This window comes from Oncorhynchus masou, chromosome 19 (genome assembly GCF_036934945.1).
Source record: "Oncorhynchus masou masou isolate Uvic2021 chromosome 19, UVic_Omas_1.1, whole genome shotgun sequence".
NCBI classification, from domain to species: Eukaryota; Metazoa; Chordata; class Actinopteri; order Salmoniformes; family Salmonidae; genus Oncorhynchus; species Oncorhynchus masou.
Window position 1 is genome coordinate 18,136,809 of NC_088230.1, and position 27,844 is coordinate 18,164,652.

The 27,844-nt window shown below is 44.8% G+C and overlaps 1 protein-coding gene across 1 annotated transcript in view; it reads right to left on the minus strand.

Moving 5' to 3' along the window:
• LOC135505923 (protein enabled homolog) overlaps window positions 1-27,844 on the minus strand; it is a 151,205-nt gene that overhangs the window by 64,960 nt on the left and 58,401 nt on the right. Inside the window, 2 exon segments of the mRNA XM_064925170.1 lie at window positions 9,052-9,229; window positions 19,025-19,190. Coding sequence (XP_064781242.1) covers window positions 9,052-9,229; window positions 19,025-19,190 — 344 coding nt within the window.

Here is a 27,844-nt window from a genome sequence, read left to right on the forward strand (position 1 = left end):
AAAAGCTCATCCATTGCTTAAAATTGCATTTTTGCGTTTGTGCAGATGCCATGTCTCATTTTCGATTAATTGAAAATTATGCTTTTTTTCAAACAAGCACTGCAGAGCTGGCTACAATTTCAATTTCATCCCCCTGAAAAGATACAACAAATATTATGGCTGAAATAACTGTATTTATGGGAAAGATATTTGAAAACAGTATATTGTTTTTAAATTATATTGTAAATTGGAATGGTAGATTTGTCTTTCATGGAGTTTTCTGAATTGCATGGGAACTCAATCCAAGATAACAACCAATTGATTACAGCATTACCCCAAAAAAAGGGAGGAGACCGGTGGCAGTGGGAGGAGGTAAGGAACTGGTCTGTCTGCCCAATATAAAGGATCAATACTGGAGGAGACCGGTGACAGTGGGAGGAGGTAGGGAACTGGTCTGTCTGCCCAATATAAAGGATCAATACTGGAGGAGACCGGTGTCAGTGGGAGGAGGTAGGGAACTGGTCTGTCTGCCCAATATAAAGGATCAATACTGGAGGAGACAGGTGGCAGTGGGAGGAGGTAAGGAACTGGTCTGTCTGCCCAATATAAAGGATCAATACTGGAGGAGACCGGTGGCAGTGGGAGGAGGTAAGGAACTGGTCTGTCTGCCCAATATAAAGGATCAATACTGGAGGAGACCGGTGTCAGTGGGAGGAGGTAGGGAACTGGTCTGTCTGCCCAATATAAAGGATCAATACTGGAGGAGACCGGTGTCAGTGGGAGGAGGTAGGGAACTGGTCTGTCTGCCCAATATAAAGGATCAATACTGGAGGAGACCGGTGACAGTGGGAGGAGGTAGGGAACTGGTCTGTCTGCCCAATATAAAGGATCAATACTGGAGGAGACCGGTGACAGTGGGAGGAGGTAGGGAACTGGTCTGTCTGCCCAATATAAAGGATCAATACTACAGTGGGAGGAGGTAAGGAACTGGTCTGTCTGCCCAATATAAAGGATCAATACTGGAGGAGACCGGTGTCAGTGGGAGGAGGTAGGGAACTGGTCTGTCTGCCCAATATAAAGGATCAATACTGGAGGAGACCGGTGGCAGTGGGAGGAGGTAGGGAACTGGTCTGTCTGCCCAATATAAAGGATCAATACTAGTGGAGACCGGTGACAGTGGGAGGAGGTAGGGAACTGGTCTGTCTGCCCAATATAAAGGATCAATACTGGAGGAGACCGGTGACAGTGGGAGGAGGTAGGGAACTGGTCTGTCTGCCCAATATAAAGGATCAATACTGGAGGAGACCGGTGACAGTGGGAGGAGGTAGGGAACTGGTCTGTCTGCCCAATATAAAGGATCAATACTGGAGGAGACCGGTGACAGTGGGAGGAGGTAAGGAACTGGTCTGTCTGCCCAATATAAAGGATCAATACTGGAGGAGACCGGTGACAGTGGGAGGAGGTAGGGAACTGGTCTGTCTGCCCAATATAAAGGATCAATACTGGAGGAGACCGGTGACAGTGGGAGGAGGTAGGGAACTGGTCTGTCTGCCCAATATAAAGGATCAATACTGGAGGAGACCGGTGGCAGTGGGAGGAGGTAGGGAACTGGTCTGTCTGCCCAATATAAAGGATCAATACTGGAGGAGACCGGTGACAGTGGGAGGAGGTAGGGAACTGGTCTGTCTGCCCAATATAAAGGATCAATACTGGAGGAGACCGGTGTCAGTGGGAGGAGGAAGGGAACTGGTCTGTCTGCCCAATATAAAGGATCAATACTGGAGGAGACCGGTGACAGTGGGAGGAGGTAGGGAACTGGTCTGTCTGCCCAATATAAAGGATCAAAACTGGAGGAGACCGGTGACAGTGGGAGGAGGTAGGGAACTGGTCTGTCTGCCCAATATAAAGGATCAAAACTGGCAGAGGAATAAAAACAGCATAAATAGGAAACTATACCAGTTTCATTTGAGGACCAGGATGTTGACAGCTGTGCCAAACAGATTGCAAAATAGTTGGGAAGAGATTTTTGATGTACCGATTCCATGGTACAGGGTGAATGAGTTGATATATAAAAAAAAGCAAGATTCAAGACTTTTCAGCTAAAATTATTATATGAAATTCTTGCCACCAACAAAATGTTTAATATTTGGGCCATAAAATCATCGAAGCTCTGCAGATTTTGTTGTGAGTATACAGAATCAAGATCATTTTTTTGGTATTGCCCTCAGGTAGTATGTTTCTCGTCTCAGGTTCAGGAATGGCTGAAAATGCATAACATTGATCAGAAATTGACCCTAGAAATAGTACTGTTGAGAGACTGGGGCATTCAGTTACTAATACTCTTAGTAAAAGTATTTATCTTCAACTCACAATCTATCTAATCAAATAGAATCCATGGATTGCATGTATTTTAAACATCACAGCATAGTTGACAGATATATGGTGTGTAGAAATCCACATGTGGAATTGGAGACAGGTGGGAGTGGAGTTGCTGGGCAGGGGGACAGAATGACGGTCAAAGATAAAAAGTTTAAAATAAAGTCAAAATAAAACATAACAAAAGTAAGTTTGAATGACACTGAGGGGCAGTGTTGTTACAGTTAATGCCAGATTGCCTGAGGCTCATGAGGTGCAGGTGTTTGTACACATGCAATATACACACGCTCTCATTCAAATGCACACATACACACATGTAAATAGTGCCATACATGCGCTGAAACATTCAGTTGGCCTTGCTGTTATGATTTCTGTTGTATTTGAGGTCTTTTGTTTTTTGCTTTGTTGTTTTCTGTTTCTCCTTTGTCTTTTTTATATTTTGTTGGTTGTTGGTGTATTGGGGGGTGGGTGGAATTATTGTATTTATTATTCTTTTCTCGAGTGGGGGGGGTGCTTGGATGGTTGAGCGGCAGCTCTTGGGGAACTGTGGGAGGGATCTTTGAGGCCTGGTGGTTGGGAGCTTGGGCCGGTGGCTGATGGATCACTCGTCCGAGTCGCTGTTTTTGTGGGAAAACTGTCAACGTGCCCTTGAGCAGGGCGTTGACCCTGGTTGCTTTTGTGTGTCGCTCTGGATGGGAGTCTGTTAGATGACTACTGTAATGTAGTTGAGTGGCTTCGCTACACGTATATTGTATACTTTAAATAGTTTTGACTAACTAAGTCCATCGACAACCTCATCGCCAAAGCAACGTACATGCATATCCCAACCAGAAGCCATGGATTACAGGCAACATCCTCACTGAGCTAAAGGCAAGGAGTGGGACTCTAACCCGGACACTTATAAGAAATCCCACTATGTCCTCTGACGAACCATCACAGGCAAAGCGTCAACACGGGACGGAGATCGAATCCGACTACTCTGACGTTAGTCTTGCATTTCAAAGATGGTACAAAAAAAATACAAAGTAATGGTTGTTATTTTCTTTGTATTACCTTCTACCAGATCTATTGTGTTATATTATACTAAATTCCTTTCACATTTCCACAAAACTTCAAAGTGTTTCCTTTCAAATTGTACCAAGAAAATGCATATCCTTGCTTCAGGGCCTGAGCTACAGGCAGTTAGATTTGGTTGTCATTTTAGGCATTTTTTTTTTTTTTTTTTTTTTTTTTAAAGGGCAGATCCTTTTTTTTAAGGACGTGTAAGTAAGCATTTCATAGTAAGGTCAACACCTATTGTATTCAGAGCATGTGACAAATATCATTTGATTTTGATCCCAGACACCCTGGACCCACTCCAGTTGAACTCAGCGTTCAACACCATAGTGCCTTCAAAGCTCATCACTAAGCTGAGGTTCTTGGGACTGAACACAAGGCCGCCCCAAGGTGGTTATTGTTAACTCTACGCTAACACATCTGTCACACAGACCCTCAACACAGAGGCCCTTCAGGGGTGCGTGCTTAGTCCCCTCCTGTACTCCCTGTTCACCCACGCACGACCAACACCATCATTAAGTTTTCTGACGACAATACGCTGGTAAGCCTGATCCCCAAGGACGATGAGAACCTAATGGGAGGAGGTCAGAAACCTGGCAGTGTGATGCCAGGACAACAACTTCTCCCGCAACGTCAATAAGACAAAAGGAGCTGATCATGAACTCCAGGAAATGGAGGGCCGAGCATGCCCCCATTGACATCGACAGGGCTGCAGTGGAGCGGGTTGAGATTTTCAAGTTCCTCGGTGTCCACGTCACCAAGGATATATCATCATTCACAGTCATGGAGAGCACAACAGAGCTTCTCCTCCCCAGGACGCTGAAAAGATTTTGCATGCGTCCTCAGATCCTCAACAACAACAACAAAAGGTTATACAGCTGCACCATCGAGAGCATCTTGACTGGCTGCATCTCCACTGGCAACAATGGCAACTGTTTAGCAACCGACCGCAAAGCTCACAGCCATCCAGGACCTTTATACCAGCGGTTTCAAAGACTCCAGCTGCCCAAGCCACAGACTTCGCTCTGCTACAACACGGCAAGTGGTACCAATGCACCAAGTCTGGAACCAACACGACCATGAACAGCTTCTACACCCAAGCCATAAGACTTCTAAACAAGACCGCTAAATAGCTAATCAAATGGCTACCTGCAGTGACTCTTTTTTGCACCAACTCTTCCACTGACTATGCGCACACACACACTCACGACATACTTACACGCCAACACACACACTACATACGCCCACGCCGCTGCTAGTCTATTATATACAGTGGGGCAAAAAATTATTTAGTCAGCCATCGATTGTGCAAGTTCTCCCACTTAAAAAGATGAGGCCTGTAATTTTCATCATAGGTACACTTCAACTATGACAGAAGAATTAGGAAGAAAAATCCAGAAAATCACATTGTAGGATTTTTTAATGAATTTATTTGCAAATTATGGTGGAAAATAAGTATTTGGTCACCTACAAACAAAATGTCTGGCTCTCACAGACCGATAACAACTTCTTTAAGAGGCTCCTCTGTCCTCCACTCGTTACCTGTATTAATGGCACCTGTTTGAACTTGTTATCAGTATAAAAGACACCTGTCCACAACCTCAAACAGTCACACTCCAAACTCCACTATGGCCAAGACCAAAGAGCTGTCAAAGGACACCAGAAACAAAATTGTACACCTGCACCAGGCTGGGAAGACTGAATCTGCAATAGGTAAGCAGCTTGGTTTGAAGAAATCAGCTGTGGGAGCAATTATTAGGAAATGGAAGACATACAAGACCACTGATAATCTCCCTCGATCTGGGGCTCCACGCAAGATCTCACCCCGTGGGGTCAAAATGATCACAAGAACGGTGAGCAAAAATCCCAGAACCACACGGGGGGACCGAGTGAATGACCTGCAGAGAGCTGGGACCAAAGTAACAAAGCCTACCTTCAGTAACACACTATGCCGCCAGGGACTCAAATCCTGCAGTGCCAGATGTGTCCCCCTGCTTAAGCCAGTACATGTCCAGGCCCGTCAAATTTGCTAGAGAGCATTTGGATGATCCAGAAGAAGATTGGGAGAATGTCATATGGTCAGATGAAACCAAAATATAACTTTTTGGTAAAAACTCAACTCGTCGTGTTGAGGACAAAGAATGCTGAGTTGCATCCAAAGAACACCATACCTACTGTGAATCATGGGGGTGGAAAGATCATGCTTTGGGGCTATTTTTCAGCAAAGGGACCAGGACGACTGATCCGTGTAAAGAAAAGAATGAATGGGGCCATGTATCGTGAGATTTTGAGTGAAAACCTCCTTCCATCAGCAAGGGCATTGAAGATGAAACGTGGCTGGATCTTTCAGCATGACAACGATCCCCAACACACCGCCCGGGCAACGAAGGAGTGGCTTCATAAGAAGCATTTCAAGGTCCTGGAGTGGTCTAGCCAGTCTCCAGATCTCAACCCCATAAAAAAAATCTTTGGAGGTTGTTGAAAGTCAGTGTTGCCTAGCAACGGCCCCAAAACATCACTGCTCTAGAAGAGATATGCATGGAGGAATGAGCCAAAATACAGAAAACATTTGACCTCTGTTATATACCCTTTGTTGGCAATGACAAAGTATTGAAGAGATGATTGTGGACTTCAGGAAACAGCAGAGGGAACACCCCCCTATCCACATCGATGGAACAGTAGTGGAGAGGATAGTAAGTTAAGTTCCTCGGCATACACATCACAGACAAACTAAATTGGTCCACTCACAGACAGCTTCGTGAAGAAGGCGCAGCAGAGCCTCTTCAACCTCAGGAGGCTGAAGAAATTCGGCTTGTCACCAAAAACACTCACAAACTTCTACAGATGCACAATCGAGAGCATCCTGGCGGGCTGTATCACCGCCTGGTACGGCAACTGCTCCGCCCACAACCGTAAGGCTCTCCAGAGGGTAGTGAGGTCTGCACAACGTATCACCGGCGGCAAACTACATGCCCTCCAGGACACCTACACCACCCGATGTTACAGGAAGGCCATAAAGATCATCAAGGACAACACCCACCCAAGCCACTGCCTGTTCACCCCGCTATCATCCAGAAGGCGAGGTCTGTACAGGTGCATCAAAGCTGGGACCGAGAGACTGAAAAACAGCTTCTATCTCAAGGCCATCAGACTGTTAAACAGTAACCACTAACATTGAGTGGCTGCTGCCAACACACTGACTCAACTCCAGCCACTTCAATAATCGGAATTGATGGGAAAGGATGTAAAATATATCACTAGCCACTTTAAACAATGCTACCTAATATAATGTTTACATACCCTACATTATTCATCTCATATGTATGCGTATATACTGTACTCTATATCATCGACTGCATCCTTATGTAATACATGTATCACTAGCCACTTTAACTATGCCACTTGGTTTACATACTCATCTCATATGTATATACTGTACTCGATACCATCTACTGTATCTTGCCTATGCTGCTCTGCACCATCACTCATTCATAGCTTTATGTACATATTCTTTATCCCCTTACACTGTGTATAAGATATTAGTTTTGGAATTGTTAGTTAGATTACTTGTTGGTTATTACTGCATTGTCGGAACTGGAAGCACAAGCATTTCGCTACTATCGCATTAACATCTGCTAACCATGTGTATGTGACAAATAAAATTTGATTTGATTTGTATTGAGCAACCATAATTTGCAAATAAATTCATTAAAAATCCTACAATGTGATTTTCTGGATTTTTTTCCCTCATCTTGTCTGTCATAGTTGAAGTGTACCTATGATGAAGATTACAGGCCTCTCATCTTTTTAAGTGGGAGAACTTGCACAATTGGTGGCTGACTAAATACTTTTTTGCCCCACTGCATCCTGTTGCCTAGTCACTTTACCCCTACCTCTATGCACAGTATGTAGCTACCTCAATTACCTCATACCTCTGCACATCGACTCAGTAAATGGTACTCCCTGTATATAGCTACAATATATTCTACTCCCTACATAACAATGTTATTTTTACGCATTTTGATTATTTATTCACTGTGTATTTATTCCAAGTGTCACTATTTAATTTGATACTTTTTCAAAATATCTCATCGTCAACTCTGCATTGTCAGAGAATGACCAGTAAGAAAGCTAATTAATGTTAATCTACACCGGTTGTCTACGAAGCATGTGACAAATAAAAGTGTATTTGCTTTGAAACCTGGATCCATTCATACAGACCTGGTTAAATAGCTTCTGAACTTCAGTCAGTCTTATTCCAAACAGTGGCAAGGAGACTATAAAACAATAACTTTCCCCTCAGGGAAGAGATTGGGTGCAGTGTGCGTTGGAAAACAACAACCGTCAGATCTCTCAAAATGACTGATGATCCACTCTGCAATCATATTACCAACAACCAAACACACCTCTCTCTGTCCCAGGCAGCCAGCCCTCATTGAGAAAATATCACCAGAGCTACAGTGTGTATATTACTCAGGCGTGGTGGTGGAGATTACAGGAAAGCTATTCACATTAGACGCAGTGGCTCATCGCATCAGTCAACAAATTAAGCAAAAGCAGCGCAGGCAACCAGCATAATCACAGTCTGTTCCAAGGCCACTCCATCTGAGGTAACTGTGGGCTGGGCTCAGCAGACTGCTGCTTGGAGAGAATACAAATACATTGTAGCTATCCCCCCAGAACACTGCCAGGCCAGCCGCTAGCTAGCCTTTCCAGAGATTAAGCATATCTGGGAAAACAGAAATGGCCGCCACTGAAAACAATGCATCATTTGTTAGCAATAAGTAAACAGTCTGACTAAAAGGCCGAAACGGCCCGGTGAGAGATACTAGGCTCAGTGTGACTGCTGTTGTGTGGAACCCCTGAGGGCCTAGCCAGTCACAAGTTGTTGCAGCCACAGAGGGAGGGGGTCAGGAACAGGGCCTTGATTGAGCCCCTCACTAGGCCCCTGCGCCAGACCCAGAGTTCCCCAAACACACACACAACCTCCCAAGACACACATCAGAACGTCTAATTGCATCCAATTTTACGAGAGCAGGTCCTCAGTAAACATTTGATCTCACTCTGAGGACAAGAGAGTCATTCTGCCAAACCAATATAAACAGCGGATCAAAACGAATTAGACGCAAATCATTTCTTTGTATTTATTTATTTTTTCCCTTCACCCGACCATATTCAGCTTAGTGAAGCAAAAAATTCTGCAAAGTGAGGCAAAACATTGATGAGTCATCTGTGTGGACTGTAAACACAAGAATATTTTTTTAAAGTGCCTTCGGGAAATGTCTGGTCAAGTGCTGTAGTTTTAATGTGACGCTCAACTGTGATGACATTTATAGAGGGTTTCGCTTTACCTCTTGGGTCCTGCTTAAATCTACCAATACCTCGTCAGGTTAACCAGTGTGTCTGAGAACAGCACTCCAAGGCTAACCCTTACCCAGCTTTTACATCAGCTAAGAGTTGTGCATCCTTGCCCACTAAACATGCAGGACACCTCTCACTACGACTACTTGCAATGGGTGAAGCAACAGGACGGCAACAGGCAAGACCACCTCGCATTTGTCAAAAACACCAAAGAGAGCTGGTTATCTCAGGTCATTACAGCAGATATTTTTCCCGCCGGTCAGCAGAGCTCACCCTCACCTGTGTCCTGAGAGTTGAGCACCTCCAGGGCATGCATCATGGCACTGGCGAATACGTTGGCATCCTCTTTGCTGCCAAAGTTCAGTCCGTAGACCTGTCTGGCATCGCGCCACTGGTGGAAGGTCTGTGTGGCCTGGTTGTACTTGAGCCCCTTGGGAATGGCACAGTTTATTACCACCTGGAGACGGAGAGAAAGGGGGAGAGAGAGGGGATCGAGAGAGATGGGGGGAGATCGAGAGAAAGGGATGGTTTTTGAGATTGTTTTGATAGCTAATTTCAATTCCTTAGAGGACTACTGGTGATGCTCAAAACAATTATCAAATTGTATTTGTCACGTGTCGAATACAACAGGTGAAATTAAATAATTACAAGCCCTTAACTCTATTGTTGGTTAAGAAAATATTTACTAAATAAACTAAAGCAAAAAAATGTACTAAAAAGTAACAAAATAACAAGGCTATGTACACGGGGTACCGGTAGCGAGTCAATGTGCGGGGGTACCAGTAGTCAAGGTCATTTGTACATGAAGTTAGGGGTAAAGTGACCATGGATAGATAATACACATCGAGTAGCAGCAGTGTAAAAACAAAAAGGGTCTGTGTCAATGCAAATAGTCCGGGAGGCCACTTGATTAATTATTCAGCAGTCTTATGGCTTGGGGGTAGAACCTGTCAATAAGGAGCCTTTTGGATGTAGACTTGGTAGCAGAGAGAACAGTCTAGGACTTGGGTGACTGGAGTCTGACAGTTTTTTGGGCCTTCCTCTCACACCGCCTAGTATATAGGTCCTGGCAGGAAGCCAGGAAGCTTGGCCCCAGTGATATACTGGGACGTACTCACTACAGTCTGTAGCGGCGTACGGTTGGATGCCGAGGAGTTTCCATACCAGACAGTGATGCAACCGGTCAAGATGCACTCGATGGTGCAGCTGCAGAACTTTGAGGATCTGGGTAACCAGGCCAAGTCTTTTCAGTCTCCTAAGGGGGGAAAGGCATTGTCGTGCTCTCTTCACGACTGTCTTGGTGTGTTTGAACCATGACAGTTTGTTGGTGATGTGAACACCATGGAACTTGAAACTCTCAACCCACTCCACTACAGCCCTGTCGATGTTTCCGGGTGTGTGTTCAGCCCACCTTTTCCTGTAGTCCATGATTAGCTCCTTTGTCTTGCTCACGTTGAGGGAGAGGTTGTTGTCCTGGCACCACACTGCCAGGTCTCTGACCTCCCTGTAGGCTGTCTCATCATTGTTGGTTATCAGGCCTACCACCGTTGTGTTGTCAGCAAACTTGGTGTTGGAGTCGTGTTTGGAGTACAGGAGGGGACTAAGCACGCATCCCTGAGTGGCACCAGTGTTGAGGATCAGCGTGGCAGGTAAGGGTTGCCTACCTTCACCACCTGGGGGCGGCACATCAGGAAGTCCAGGATACAGTTGCAGGGGGAGGTGTTGAGTCCCAATTTCCTTAGCTTAGTGATGAGCTTTGAGGGCAATATGGTGTTGAATTCTGAGCATTTTCACATAGGTGTTCCATTTGTCCATGTGGGAAAGGGCAGTGCGATTGAGATTGCGTCATCTGTGGATCTGTTGGGGCTGTATACGAATTGGAGTTGGTCTAGGGTTTCCGGGATGGTGTTTATGTGAGCCATGGCTAGCTTTTCAAAGCACTTCATGGCTACTTTCATGAGTGCTACAGGGCGGTAGTCATAAAGGCAGCTTACCTTTGCTTTCTTGGCACAGGGACTATGGTGCACTTCTAGGGAGAAGGATAGGGAGATTGAGTGAGATGGTTTGGATAGCTATTCTGAAGTACTGCGAGGACTACTTGGGTTGTGCCGTGGCGGAGATCATTGTCTCCCAACCCCTCCGGTCTCAGCCTCCAGTACCTATGCTGCAGTAGTTTGTGTGTTAGGGGGCAGGGTCAGTCTGTTTTATCTGGAGTATTTCTCATGTCTTATCCAGTGTGTTCGTTCTCTCTCTTGACACCTCTCTTTCTCCCTGAGCCCTAGGACCATGCCTCAGGACTACCTGGCATGATGACTCCTTGCTATCCCCAGTCCACCTGGCCATGCTGCTGCTCCAGTTTCAACTGTTCTGCCTGCGGCCTTGGAACTCCTGACCTGTTCATCAGACCTGCTGTTTTCAACTCACTAGAGACAGCAGGAGCGGTAGAGATGCTCTCAATGATCAGCTATGAAAAGCCAACTGACATTTACTCCTGAGGTGCTGACCTGTTGCACCCTCGACAACCACTGTGATTATTATTATTTGACCTTGCTGGTCATCTATGAACATTTGAACATCTTGGCCATGTTCTGTTATAATCTCCACCCGGCACAGCCAGAAGACTGGCCACCCCTCATAGCCTGGTTCTGGTTCTGACCCTGCTGGTCCTAGGTTTTGGCCTTTCTAGGGAGTTTTTCCTAGCCACCGTGGTTCTACACCTGCATTGCTTGCTGTTTGGGGTTTTAGGCTGGGTTTCTGTACAGCACTTTGTGACATCATGATTGACTATTTGTGTTGCTCAAAACAAGTACATCGTGATTACAGGTAAGGAAATTATGTTTTTAGAGTTCATAAGAGTCATACATTACAGCTAATACAACCTCAGTCAGTCAGTCTACTACCAATGTTCCCTCAGAGCTGTGTGAATGCGCGCAGCTCCCCTCAGACTGCCGGTGCAGAAGAATAATGAGCCCGCTACAGTTCCCCCCCATTAGTTAACACTCAAAGTTTCGCTCTACTGCCGGAATTGTGTTCGAATCAACACAATATTAGCCACTTTCAGTATAATATACCGAAACAAAACTAGGCAAGATTTACTATGCAAAACTAACTGTGCAAGAGATTTTCTTGTAGGCAGAGGGCATTGGAGTAGGATTCGATTGCATTGACAGACTCAGGCCCGTACTCTACACAGACCGGAGCGCCATAACCAATCAGAGCTGAAGTAGGCCTATATGGAAATAGCCATATCACTTTAAACTGGAAGTGAGTTATTAGCCCAGTTAACTCATTTCTAGTCAACAATGGGAGAGCGGTTTCTTCCAAGGAGAGCAGAAAATTTGTGTATTTCTAGCCATCTTTGAACAGGGAGTCAGGTAAAAAGTGATGTTTATGTTTTAAAGGGAAAGCTAAGTAACCAATAGGCAGAGAATGGGAATAATAATTAATTGTATTTTGTAAAGTGGTTTCTTGCCTCAAATATTTTCAGTCACCTTGTCTGAATGACAAGTGGATAAACAGCTTCATGTCAAGCCCTGCATGTTTTTTTTGTCTCATGGAATGTCGGCATTGAACACACCACACATTGGCTACTACTGTTGGATGAATGATGGAAATAGCTGTTCTATGTTAAAATGTTATGGGATGCGTTTTCTCCATTGTTTTTGACGGTAGGCCACTTTGGTAGTCCTACATTATAGTTAAATAGCCACAGTAGCCTACTTGACCACTGTTAAAACTAACTTAAAGGGGGCTACCTAGTCAGTTGAACAAACTGAATGCCTTCAACTGAAATGTCTCTTCCGCATTTAACCCAACCCCTCTGAATCAGAGAGGTGCGCGGGCTGCATTAATCGACTTCCATGTCTCGGGCGCCTGGGGAACAGTGGGTTAACTGCCTTGCTCAAGGGCAGAACAACAGAGTTTTACCTTGTCAGCTCGGGGATTCAATCCAGCAACCTTTCGGTTACTGGCCCAGTGCTCAAACCACTAGGCTACCTGCGAAACGGGTACAGCCTCAATGTTCACAGTAAACGTGCGACGGAAGTTACACAGAATATTCACAACATTCAAGTTCGCGCTCAGCAGACCGGAAATTTGTTCAGTGCCAAAATTTTGGGGAGGGAACATTGACTATCACCACACTTACTACAGTAAAGTATAAGGGACCTTGCATGATAAATGTGGTTATTTAACAGCTTTGGCATAGCACTAAAGAGCAACCCTGTGTCTATAGTCTTCAGGTCAGAGAAACATTAGCACACCTTTCATAAACAAATGGAGGGTATCGAATGAGCTGCGTTCAGCTCACAAGCAATCATTCACAGCCTGAGGTAGTTCTTCACTTCTAGAATGCTAAGGTTCGCGAAAAGCCGTAGGGGAAAAAAATAGCTAGAATATCTGCACCAAGTTCATTTCAAAAATCTATAATTGAATTAGAACATTCCTTTGGCTCTTGAAAGTAAAGATGTGAAGGTTTCTCACTTTTTTTCCCTCTAGGCAGCCAGGCCAGAGATTTATATAATCTGTTCTATAATTTATTGTTGATGAGCTCACTGAGGCACACAGAAGAGCAGAGAAAACGAAATGGGTGTCGGTTCGACACCAGCCAGAGAAACACAGCACACAAATAGTTAAACTAGCCCTTACCAGAAATCAGCTGTACTGTATCCTGGCCGAGAATCACTCTGGACCCCTATTCGACTTTAAACGAGTCAGGCTCGGAGAGGCATTCAAGGCCTAGCTATAGATTTCACTGCTGTTGTCACCAATTGAAAGAGTCATTGCAAAGGGAAAAGTAGCCTATAGATTCTGCAATTGAAGGATAAACTGAATGTGCTGGTTCTTGGTCATGTTTTTTGTTGGGTTCAAATTGCATTCTTCAAATAGAAAGGTTCTCTGAGGGGCCAACGCCACAACCAGACAGTCTTTCCCTTAACGTTTCCATCCAGTAAACAGATTCAGACAGGTAGCAGTCAGTCGGATAATAATAAGAGCTATTAAATCGACGCATTTTGCATTTATCCTGTCTCAAATTTGAGATAGAAGTCAATATTCACATCAATACTAATCACACAGTGCGTGCACTTTTGAACTTCTCTGCTCATTATGAGAAACCAGAAATCCATCAAAGAGCCTAATTAATACGCTACAGGATTATGTAGATTCAAGTCTGTCGGTGTATGAAGTCTGACCGAGTTATGATGCAATATAGAAACATGTCCCTCTATTATCAACTCACTGACTTACTAAAGCAGAGTATGAACAGAACATTTGTGACGACATAAATCCTATTGCAGGTCGATTTTCCATGTCATGCAGTTTAGAGTGAACTCTTGGGTTTGGGTTATACTTAAGGGCCGGGATGATACCAATATTGTGATACTCGTTAGTATTGTGGCAAGGAAACCAAACTTACTGAGGAAAACAGACCTAATGTTGGAAACAAACTCAGACATGGATATATTTTCCAAGCTATAGCATGCAATGTTTTACATACAGCAGGTTTCTAAAGGACAAAAAAAAAGTACAGTTTTACCAACAGAAAAATATTACAATACTGGTATCTGGTGCACAATAGGCCCAGCGTCATCCGGGTTACGGTTTGGCCGTGGTAGGCCGTCATTGTAAATAAGAATTTGTTCTCAACTGACCAGTTAAATAAAGGTTCAATAAACAATTATTATTTTTTTTTTTCATCGTCCCGGGTCTAGTCATTCTTAGATGGTACATAACGACCAAGTGCCTATGAAAGTCTTACAAATGCTTCACGAACATCTTATCTAGTCCTTGTGCCACTACAATGTAACCAGTTAGTTGCGACAGACGCAGAACGCAGACACAGAACATGGTCATCATGGGCTTACACTGTGTCTAATTATCATGTGAACCCAGTTCTAAGAAGACTCTAGTTCCTCCTACATGTGAAAGATAAAACCTCAGGTTCAGATGGAGATGTGAATGGAGCCTGGCTGGTGTGGGTGGTGTGTAAGCAGTATCTACGAGTTGTGTGTGCACGTTATGTGTCGACAGTGATGGTGTCTATGTGAGAAGGGATTTTTTTCCCCCCATTGTGTTGACATGAACAGCAGCAGGATTAAAATGACAGGCCCACAGGACGGGAGATGTCAGGGAGAAGACAGAGAGGGTTCTGGGATTGCTGATCGAGCACATGGTGACCGGCACCGCTTCCACCGAAACCTGTGTGTTGGATGGATTGTCACACCTCGTCATACACAGCGTCACTGGGTAAACAGCCTCGCATGACGCTGTTCACACACACGGTCACACAAGCGCAGTGTCTTCACACACACTCCTGGGGTCTGTCTGCTGTGCTCATCCATCACAAGACATGGCTGGGCCTTGAGGGTATGGATTCTGCATCGCTCAGCAGCTGCGGAGACCACAGCAAGGCCTCGCTACACTGGAGACACTACTATGAAAACCTTCGTCATCACAGGCGAGAGACTACTGGATCAGTATTTAGAAACTGATGTGTGTTTTTAGTATACGCAATGTACATCAACTGAAAGGACAAAAGTGACTGTGACAGAAGGTCTTTACTGCATTGGTAAAATGAAACAAGATCATAGGGGCTTTTCCACTGCGTTAAATACCTCTGTTCTACAGCAAGTAGCCTAGTAGGCAAGAGGACCGGGGTCAGGCATTCCAGAAACAAGACCTTCACAAGGTGAATGGGGGAAGGAACTAGGTCAGGGCTTATTGCTTCAGGGGGAACAAAAAGAAGTGGTTTTTCATAGTCTTTAAAGAAAAAAAATCCAATAGTGAAATAGTAGGATTGCACTCAAATCGGTCATTGTCACCCCCTGCATCAGGGCTGGCTTTGGTATCGTCTTTAACTGACCTCCGTGGAATCATTTCTCTGAGGGGAGCGAGGCACTGCGCTGAGTCCAAACTTCCTGGATTTACTCAACCTTATTATGGCAGGAAACTCTGTGAATCAGGAAGCCACTGTGGCTTATGTCTGACCCCCCCCCAAATACCACACCTCTGTCTGAATCACTGGCTGCATGATACTCACCAGAAACATTGTCACAGAGACAATAAAAGCCTGTCAACTTAGTCCAGTAAGTTTAACTATTAAGCTTCTGGGAGAGTTGACCAATCCAATAAAGAGGGATACTAGACTTAGAACTAAAATACACTTGAAGAGTTTGTAACCAGCCAACTGACATGATAATGGTATGCATACTTTAGCTGGAACTGCAGTGCCTCCTTTCTCCAATCGTCTGACCAGTCCTCCGCTCCTCCATCCCGCTCTCCCCCTATGGGCCTCTCCAGAGGCCGCTACAGTATGTAACAGGATCTACCACCGCAGCAAAAGGCCCTGTCCTCTCCTCTGTGCCTCTGGATCAGAGACTGACCAACTTTGATGGGGGTGGGGGCCACAGAAAAATCTGAACTCATGAGGGGCACAGTGGCTCCCAGGTTTGTGAACAAACATCCATTCCATTTTTGTGGCCCCCCTCTTGATCATTTTTTGTACGTTTTGGAGTTAATTTCATGCAATTATACTAACTTTGCTATGGGGTGGAGAGGAAAATGAGCTTTTTAACAGCTTATTTCCTACAATTTTACACATTTTACTATACGACAGAGAGAAATGTTTGTATTTGTTTATAGGATGTGTGTGTGTGAGTGACGGTGACTAACAAAAATCTAAAAATGTGGCCACCCAGCCGGTAATTCAACCATGAAAGTAATTTAGCAATATATTATTTTTTTGTGCGCAGACTTGCTAATTGACTGACCAAATTTTGAAGTTGCACCTTGTGTATTCTACTATTCTCGCAATAGTAAATTGAGACCGACTCCGTTACTAAAAAATACACACTGAACATAAATAAACGCAACGTGTTGGTCCCATGTTACATGAGCTGAAATAAAAAAATCAGACATTTTCCATAGGCACAAAAAGCTTATTTCTCTCAAATTTTGTGCACAAATTTGTTTACATCCCTGTAAGTCAGCATTTCTCTATTGCCAAGATATTCTATACACCTGACAGGTGTTGCATATCAAGAAGCTGATTAAACAGCATGATCATTACACAGGTGCACCTTCTGTTGTGAACAAGAAAAGGCCACTAAAATGTGCCATTTTGTCACAACGCCACAGATTGGGTTGAGGGAGCATACAATTGGCATGTTGACTTCAGGAATGTCTACCAGAGCTGTTGCCAGAGAACTGAATGTTCCTTTCTCTACCATAAGCTGTCTCAAACGTCATTTTAGAGAATTTGGCAGTACGTCCAACCGGCCTCACAACCACATACCATGTGTATGGCATCGTGTGGGAGAGCGGTTTACTGATGTCAACGTTGTGAACGGAGTGCTCCATGGTGGCTGTGGGGTTATGGTATGGGCAGGCATAAGCTACGGACAATGAACACAATTGCATTTTATCGATGGCAATTTTAATGCACAGAGACACCGTGAAGGGATCCTGAGGCCCCTCATGTTTCAGAATAATAATGTAGCAAGGATCTGTACACAATTCATGGAAGCTGAACATTTCCAAGTTATTTCATGGCCTGCATAGTCACCAAATATATCACCAATTGAGCATGTTTGGGATGCTCTGGATCGACGTGTATGACAACGTTTTCCAGTTCCCGCCAATATCCAGCAACTTCGCACAGCCATCAAAGAGTAGGTCAACATTCCACAGGCCACAATCAACAGCCTGATTAATTCTATGCGAAGGGGATGTGTCACGCTGCATGAGGCAAATGGTGGTCACACCAGATACTGACTGGTTCTGATCCAAGCACCTACTTTTTATTTTTTAAAGGTACCAGTGACCAACAGATACATATATCTGTATTCGCAGTCATGTGAAATCCATAGATTAGGGCCTCATGAATTTATTTAAATTGACCGATTTCCTTATATGATCTTTGAAATGATTACATGTTGCGTTAGTTGCCCATCCCTGGATGTACACAATGCCTCAGTGGACTACACTAGTACTGCACTCAGCCCTCTACACAAACACTCTTCCTACATGCCAATGAGGCCCTGGGATCCTATATCAACAAAGGAACAGCACTAGATGGTGTGAAAGTATATCCATTGACGAACACCATTACAGTGAAATCAACTAAATCACAACAGTCTGATGCACTGAGGGAGTTGCTCCCAGGCCGGTAGAGGAAACTCTTTTAGGACAAATGCAGGATCAAGTCAGACCAAGCTAACCATCTGTTCAGTCCCAACCTCAGTTCAAAAACTAAAAACGATTCACTCTTAAAGATGAAAACAGTCAGAGTTTATCATGGCTTCCTTCAAGTCTATTTCAGGGGATCCATTTTCAGGGGAAAGAGAGAGTTGCAGATAGGAGGCTCACAAACCAGTTTGTTTGTAATGAGAATAACGGAGTTTGTCAGTTCCTGCTGACATAACTCAATTGAGGGGGGGGGTTCTGCTAAAAACCCAGGAGCCGGTTTCGGGCCGAGGTCATCAGTAGTGTGTACATTAGAAATACACAGAGGGCTACAAAACAGACAACAATCAGCTCAGACACTAATCCGCCAATCAGAGCAGTGTAGTCTGGTGCTGTGGAAACGATTCAGCAGCACCTGGGTGTTGCGTTTATCGAAACAGGTCTTCCATTTTTCCTGAACAGGCCATCCTCAAATTGTTCACTAAAATGTTCCCTTCATTAAATACAGATGTGCATCACTGGCTGTCTGGTCAATCATATCATATGGAGTAAGACAGTAAGCCAGAGTCAGTGGAGAGGAATACAGGAGACTTACGTTTCCTCTCTGGCATGGAGTTACATTGTTGCCCCCCTCTGTTGACTCTATAGCTAACCATGGGCTTCACTCTTGGACCAGGGACAAAGACAGATTGATTGATGTTTGAGACCGTGGCTCTGCCAGTCCAGACATGGCTGTCATGTGCTAGTGACTGGTGGAGCAGGAAAGCTCTCAGACCTGTTTTCAATTACAGCGCTGGTCATTCCCGAGAGACACTGGGTCGTTCCTGAGAGACACAGAGAGGCAAGATGGCTGCCAGACTGCTTTCCTACTGACACAGGTCAGACGGAATAAAGTATAAAGAAGTCTAGAGTCATCAGATCAGCGCAGTTTCAAGTCACGTGAAATCCCAGTCCCACTTTAAACTAACCACAACTTTTAAAAGCTTTATATACTGTAGCATTTATATTCATATACAGTAAGCACTACTATGCTTCACACATCATCTAGGCCTAAGTCCCAGTGAGTCACCTGATGGTCCTGTATTTTGCGTCCCACCACCCGGAAGGCGTTGTTGCCCGTGTGGTGGTATATGTGCACTCTGCTGAAGCCCGTGGAGCCGCCGGCTGGAACCCATTTCTTATTGGCATCGTCATACACCATGACAGCGGCCCGCGCCTGACAGATACTCTGTTCACTGCAGAGAGAAGGAGAAGGAGAGAGAGAGAGAGAGACCCATTAACAAGCAGCAGTACACAGGGGGACATTGGTTTTTACCTTAAGCAGAGCAGTAAGAATGAACTACCCCTCCAGATGATCAGAGTTAATCAAGCCTGGCCATCCCAGCGACATTCTTGGTCTCCTGAAAGTCAGGAAGTGATAGAGTGGCTGGGCGGGAAATGGTATTGGAGAAGTTGTTTATGTAATGACATTGGACATGATTAAAAGGAGAAGAGTCTAAGGGAGTCAAATATCCATAAAGATATATCAGAGTGAGTGAGTGTGAATATACATGATAGGCAGTCCACCTGCAGAGGGGAAGCCATATAGCCTCGGTCTAGTATTTAACAGTCACCCACCAGAATCCTGTCTGTCCACAGTGAGAACTGACAGGTCCATCTCACCACACAGGGCTCTGTTCAAACCGAATGCACTACACACAGAGTGTAAAAAACATTAAGGACACCTGGTATTTCCATGGCAGACAAAGCTATGATCCCTTATTGATGTCACTTGTTAAATCCACTTCAAAATCAGCATAGATGAAGGCTTAAAGAAGAATTTGTAAGCCTTGAAACAATTGAGACATGGATTGTGTATGTGTGCCATTCAGAGGATAAATAGGAAAGACAAAATATTTAAGTGCCTTTGAACGGGGTATGGTAGTAGGTGCCAGGCGCACCGGTTTGTGTCAAACCACAACACTGCTGAGTTTCACACGCTTAACAGTTTTCCCATGTTTATCAAGAATAGTCCACCACCCAAAGGACATACAGCCAACTGTGGGAAGCATTGGAGTCAACATGGGGGGGTGCAACAAAAAAATAGGAAGGTGTACTTATACTCACTGTATAGGCTATAGTAATGGTGTCATTTGAGACTTGTCCAATGACAGTTGTGTAGGGTGATCCTTGACAACTGTTACCGACTAGCGGGACAAAACAAGTAGGCCAAGGCCCTGCCAGGCAGCAGAGTGAATGATTCACCAACGTGCTTCACCCTCCCTCCCACTCCATAGCAACTACTCCAACGGGAGGAGACAGAGGAGCAGAATGTGAGAAGAGGAAAAGAGAAAGGAGAGGAGGGAAAAAAAGTAAGAGAATGAGGAGAGAAAGCCAGGGGGACAAGGTACAGGATAGCAGAAAAGAGCCAGGGGACAGTGAGAGGAGAGAGAGAGAACCTCCCCACACAAACTCTCACCATGTGAGTGTCAGCAGGGGAGAAGGCAGTGTTGTTCAACAACAACAAACCATGCAGGGGAAACGCCCGTATTTTCCACTTTCTTCTTTGAAAGAGGCTTGAAACATCTCTTCTCCACAGCTCTGCTTGATAAATCAGATTCCATTTCATCTGGCGGTTGTTACAAATCTAAATCAAATCGTATTGGTCACATGCGCAGAATAAAACAGGTGTAGACATTTACCATGAAATGCTTACTTACGAGCTCTTTCCCAAGAACGTAGAGTTAAAAAGAAAATTCACAAATAAAAAAATAAGAAATGGTCACACAAAATAAAACTATAAACAAGGAGTACCGGTTCCGAGTCAATGTGCAGGGTTACGAGGTAGTTGAGGTAATATGTACATGTAATTAAATAATAAACAGAATAGTAACAGTGTGTGTGAAAGAGTGTGTGTAGAGACAATATGCATGTGTGTGTGCTGAGTGCGCGGGTAGAGTCCAGTGAGTGCGCGGGTAGAGTCCAGTGAGTGCGCGGGTAGAGTCCAGTGAGTGCGCGGGTAGAGTCCAGTGAGTGCGCGGGTAGAGTCCAGTGAGTGCGCGGGTAGAGTCCAGTGAGTGCGCGGGTAGAGTCCAGTGAGTGCCCGGGTAGAGTCCAGTGAGTGGCTGAACACGGGTAGAGTCCAGTGAGTGCCAGGGTAGAGTCCAGTGAGTGCGCGGGTAGAGTCCAGTGAGTGCGGGTAGGAGTCCAGTGAGGCGGGTAGAGTCCAGTGAGTGCGCGGGTAGAGTCCAGTGAGTGCGCGGGTAGAGTCCAGTGCAATAATGGAGTCAACACAAATAGCCATTTGATTAACAGTTCAGCTGTCTTATGGACTGGGGGATAGAGTTGTTTAGGAGCCTTTTTGGTCCCAGACTTGGCACTCTGGTACCGTTTTCCGTATGGCAGCAGAGACAACAGTCTTGGGTGGCTGAACACATTGAAAATGTTTAGGACCTTCCACTGACACTGCCAGATATAGAGGTCCTGGATGTAGAGCTGGGCGGTATCCCATATTTTACTATATACCGGTATTGATGCAGGGACAGGTTTGGGTTTTTACTTTACCTTCTAAGGGCATTTGAATGTTTGGATAGTTAAATGTGACACCCTGTATGTAGTGTCCAATTATATAGTTTACATTGCTACTTGATTCATCTCTCTACGCTCCCTTTCTCTCCATGTCACTTTCCACAGACCTAGCACCGCCCGTCACTCAAGGAGCAAATGTTGTTCCTCGACCACGAGACACTTGCTTTTTTATGGTCAACGCAGCACATGCAGCAATGTTGATGACAACGATGCTGTTTTCACTTCACTTCTTAATATAAATCCACTAGCATTCTATAATTACACTAGTGTGTGTTTGTTACATCTGCAAATAGATAGTTTGTATTTTCTTAGCAAGTTGGGCCTAAATCTTGATAGCAGCTAATGCTAATCGCTAGTTAGCTAGCGAGCCAGCTAATACATTTACTGAGTCAGAGCAAACGTAATTAGCTATACAGCCTGATAATAACAGTGGTGTAGACCTGAATCCGCATGTTGTTTATGCAACAGTAACTTCTAAATCAAAGACGAATATGAGAAGCATTAATATTTTCACTACATGAAGTAGCTAAGAGAAAACATTCAAATGTAGCCAAAGATTATAATGTCCCCTAGGAAACACGTAACACTTTTGGTTCCTAACCGGTCACAATAACTCCTCCCTGGCATTTTAACTCGATGTCCTGTCAAACTACACTGTATTCAAAGTACCCACTATTATATTCTATAGAATAATCATTATATTTCCATGATTCCAACAGGTCACCCAAGTATTTTGCTTGAAATCTCAATTTCAATATTTGGTTAAACATAAGGCCTACGTTGTTTGCCCATATCATGCTGCCCTGCGTGGCAGTCTCGAAATGACCTCTTATGAGTGCAGGATATGTAGAAATGTAAGAAAATGCTGCATTTTGGGGGCTATCCTCTGTAGCGCCTTGCGGTCAGATGCCGAGCAGTTGCCATACCAAGCGGTGATGCAGCCAGTCAAGATGTTCTCAATGGCGCAGCTGTAGAACTTGGAGGATCTGAGGGCCCATGCCAGATATATTCAGCCTTCTGAGGGGGAAGAGGCGTTGTCGTGGCCTTTACACGACTGAGGAAACCAACTGGTGGAACAATGATTATTGATCTCTAGTCAGACCGGAGCTGGCTGAGAGACCGAGAGCAATTCCACAAAAGCCTCAAAGGGAGAAAACAAGATAAGAACAGAACTGCAAGGCTGGCTACACACTGACAGGCCCTAGGCCAGACTTGATGTGGGAAGTGGAAGCTTTGGAAGAGAGGAAAAGGGGAGGGCCTCTTACTCAGCAGTACCGTCCTCATCTCACTCAACCCACGCCTCACTCTCAGCACCCATCAGCATACAGAACTAAAAATAAACTAAGCCCAGCCAAACAGACAGAGCCATGAAGGTCACCAGCCTCGCTCTACAAAGGAAAACAACCAATAAGCAACCTCACTCCATCTTTGATATGATGACCCATGAGAACAGGGTAGGCACCGTTCAGCCATAATAACCGCTATGCTTACTGGCTGTACATTAGAAGGTAATTGGAACATCAAATTGCTTTGTCAATAACACAGTACGAGTCTATTTTTAAGTTACTCTTAAAAAAACACTAAAATATTTCAAAATCGGAACAGTATTGTGGCGTAGCTGGAAGGTGATCTATCCTCTTATCAGAGAAAATTATCATTCCATTTTTGCGTTCTATTAGCTACTGTGACTATCTTTAGAACTGAATTGCTTTAGCCTGGGCAGTGACAGTTCTATATATGCCTGCCTGCTATAGCCTGTCTGTAGTGACAGTTCTATATATGCCTGCCTGCTATAGTCTGTCTGTAGTGACAGTTCTATGTCTGTAGTGACAGTTCTATATCTGCCTGCCTGCTATAGCCTGTCTGTAGTGACAGTTCTATATCTGCCTGCCTGTTGTAGTCTGTCTGTAGTGACAGTTCTATATATGCCTGCCTGCTATCGTCTGTCTGTAGTGACAGTTCTATATCTGCCTGCCTGCTGTAGTCTGTCTGTAGTGACAGTTCTATATCTGCCTGCCTGTTGTAGTCTGTCTGTAGTGACAGTTCTATATATGCCTGCCTGCTATCGTCTGTCTGTAGTGACAGTTCTATATATGCCTGCCTGCTATAGCCTGTCTGAAGTGACAGTTCTATATATGCCTGCCTGCTATAGTCTGCCTGTAGTGACAGTTCTATATCTGCCTGCCTGCTATCGTCTGTCTGTAGTGACAGTTCTATATATGCCTGCCTGCTATCGTCTGTCTGTAGTGACAGTTCCATATATGCCTGCCTGCTATAGCCTGTCTGAAGTGACAGTTCTATATATGCCTGCCTGCTATAGTCTGCCTGTAGTGACAGTTCTATATCTGCCTGCCTGCTATAGTCTGTCGTGAAAGAGTGCTAATAACCTGCCAAGAGAGACTTGAACCCACGAATCCCAGTAGACACAGTAAGCTTCCTAGTCTTAACACACACACCTCCACTAGACACAGTCCTGTTCCCAGTGTAACACACACACACACACGACAGCAATAAACCCCACAGTCCTCGGTAGAAATGAAACACTGCATAACACAGAATGGAAGTATTGTGCAACAGTCAATCCTACTGCTTAGATAAAGAGATGACGCGGAATAGGAAAGGATGTGGTCAAAAACAGTTATATGTGGACCCTGAACTAGGGCATAATATCCAATGCTAATGAATGGAGAAGAACAATGGAAATGGAGTGAGCTGTAAATGTATTCACAGACTACTGCTCTTCTCCGTATCCAAATGCATTATATAACGAAGCTCCTAGTTTCACATTCCCACTGGTTTCCTTGTATCAGACGAGTCATGAAGTACAGTACGGTGCTCTAGTCTAAACCACCAGAGAGAATCTGAAACATAACGCAGGCCTTTGGTAGCTGATCCGCCACCACTTTCCAACCACAGGCAACTGGAACCCAGAGGAATCCAACCCCAGACTAAGTGTCCAGGGCAGGGGAACATGTGTTAGTGGAGCCACACACCCCTCTCAGTGGGATTGAGGTAGCAACGTGGCATTGGTGGTGGCAGGGCTGCCCTTCCCCATAAACATCAGCGAGGGCGTTCATTACCCCTTCCCTTTATTCAAATCCGCACAGTCATCTAAGCAATGGTATTGGCTGACCACCAAACACATAATGGTTGAGTAATGTGTGTGTGTACCACAGCTTACTGTTGTCATAACAGACACTGACCCAGAAAGGCTCTTCGCATCACTGAAGCTAAGGGCAATCAGAAGAATTGACAAAGCGAAACAATGAAGGTACTGTAAGGAGCTAGCTTCCCAGTGAAGGTTGTTGCAGAGCCCTGCCTAATAGATGTGTAGTGAGGATTGTAGGAAAACAAAGCGAAGGACACTGGCTTCTCTCTCGTTGCAGATTGTAGTATTTCAAGTCTGGCCTTAATGCTTTGTTAAGTAGACCCAGACAGACACACACCCTCTCATTATAGTCCTGATTCCATTCAGAGTCTCCTTATCTCCCCATTAGGCCCTCTCAGTACACCTACACAGCTGGCTCTGCATGGGCTCTGTTCAGCCTCTCTGAAGGACGGGGTAGAGTACTCCTCTGAGTATCACCACCCCCTTAGAGACATATCAGAAGGGGTCATATAGCGTGAACTCTATAGTAAACACAAACACAGTACACACAAAGCTGTAACGTTTGAGCTAGGTGGAATTGGAACACGAATAGGGGAGCATTTTCCTTCTTTCCCTTCATTAATGTTAATGTCTCTATACCAAAATGTAACATCAAAGGGCCTGGATGTGAGAGATGAGGGAGAACAAGCTAGTGGTGGTGACATCAGAAAAGCACTCCGGGGACTAGCTAGACCTGCCTGCTTACGCAACACAGCGCCTGCCTTCTATATCCCTACCAAAGAATACATGGCAACATATTACCGCTCTGCTTCTTACTGCTAAGAACAGGAATGCAAATTCTTTTGGAAGGAACACTCCATTATTTAGGTGTGTAAACGGGTCCAAATGATTATTTTCATCAACACAGTCAAAAGAACAGACCCCATGTGGAGGTTTGTTTGACTGTCCAAGTCTTACAAATAAACTGCAGAGAACAGTTTCTCTGGATTTCCTTCAGACTCGTCAGTCAATCAGTCAGTCAGTCTTCCCTGGGGAAGACTGACGGCACTTCTTCTGCCCCCTGTAGGCGCTACACCACAGGGAGGCCTCTGTCAATGGTTGTGTGGTTTGATTGTCCACATTGCCACAGAGAGAGCAGAGCAACACTGAGCCTTAAATGGTGTGCTCGCATGCAGTGGTTCGGGCTAAACAAACAGGAATGTTGGCCTAGGAATCAGTCCGCAGTTTTAATGCCATGTTTGCTTTAACAAGCGGCTGAACTATGCTCTATACTACAAACTAAATCCGAGGACGAACCCTGTAAATCTAAACAAAACAAAAGTATGACAAAAGAAACAAAGGACAATGTTTTTTTCCCCCACAACTCATGTTCTGAGCCTCTGTGTAGATCTAGATAGAACTTGTTTGTTTTGGACTTAGCTCTGAATTTCCATGGCCAGCATTGTCTGCTCTGTGTGGCTGGATGAGAGGGCCAGGGGCCAGGGAAGAGGGCAGGGTTGAGGGATGGGTTGCTGTTCATGGAGCAGTGAAGGGAGACAGGCGGCCACAACTGCAGCATCCAACGGACACTCAACACTGGGGCAGATTTACTGCCCAATGCAGACAGAGCTAAAGGGGGAAGAGGTATCCAGGTATGGACACAGGAAAGCTGTACAACTCCATTAGCCGCTAACTGCTAACTAGAACCAGTCAGTTAAGCAGTCAAAATGAGAATGAGAAGGATATAGTAGAACTAAAACCACATCTAATTGTTTGTTTGAAAATAGAAAACAAAAAAAACATTAGTAGCCACGGTTACCGGACAAATCGTGAATAGAATGTCAGCCACTGTGACAGAAAGCACCTCCAATGAAGGTGTCTGCTAAATTACTGATATGTAAATGTAACGAGGGCTCATTTACCTGGAGAGTCTAATGAAAAATACAAATATGGATCTCTCCACAGTCAACCAAAGCAATATGGATCTCTCCACAGTCAACCAAACCAAGATGGATCTCTCCACAGTCAACCAAAGCAAGATGGATCTCTCCACAGTCAACCAAAGCAAGATGGATCTCTCCATAGTCAACCAAAGTAATATTGATTTGTCAATTCAGCATTCTGCCTGACGTGATTACACGTAACCACGTGTCAGTGAGGGGGAAACAAAATAATTCTTCCAGTCCATCTGGAAGGCATTAGGGGAGGGGATGGATGAGAGGTCCACAGGCAGTGGTATATAAAGTGTGTTGAGGGACTGGTATGGGTCAAGGTTATGGTTCAAGACTTCAACTGGACCCAGAGTCCTGTAGAGCCAGAGTGAAGACTCCTAAGGGACACACCCCACTGGGGATAGCCTAGAACACTTTGATCCACCATTGGCTGACACACACACACACACACACACACACACACACCTGGATAGAGCAGCAGCACACTTCCCCACATGGGCCTCCCGTGCATCAGAGTGAACATACCAGTACTAACCTCCACTGCCTGAAACCCAGAACCTGGCCCCTACTAAGGTGGCTACTGGCTTGTCTCAGGACTAACCATGCCTGACACCAGAGAACTGCTGGCTAGAGACGGGATGCAACGGTACCCTTAACTCAACATGTGACCAGAGAGTGGACTGTTCTGTTCCTAGAATGCTTCCTTCAGAGCACAAAACGTGATATGCTTTCACTTGCTCAGCAAACAGCTCACAGAGGTAGTTTAAACACTCCTACGTTTTAACACTTTCTCCACAGCTCCAGACCTATAGCAGACAGAAATAATACTGTGGATTCCACAGCTATGGTAGAAGAGCAGAAGGGGAGGCGTGAGAAATGTCACTGCTGTAAACTCACTGATGGTGGTGCCAGAAGCCTGCTGTTGTTCAGACTGTTAGAGGCCCAGTGTAGATAGAGGTGTTGGACTGTGACCACCAGACCCCTGCTGAGAAATTAATGGAGGTCCAGTATCAAGGCTAACGCTAGCAGGCTAAATCAGGCTAACGCTAGTATGCTAATCACTGAAAGACCTCAACCTCCCACTCCTCTTCAGCTTGTATTCAGTTTTAAAAAATACACCCGACTGATTACAGAGGTAAGATCTTAATTTGATCACCCTGTTGCACGAGAACGTGTAGTGTATTTGAGACTTGATTTTTCCTTACGAAAAATATATCTATCAACCCCTACAAAAATGTCCATTAATTATAATCCACATTCCCTGTTGCTGCAGGATAATTTT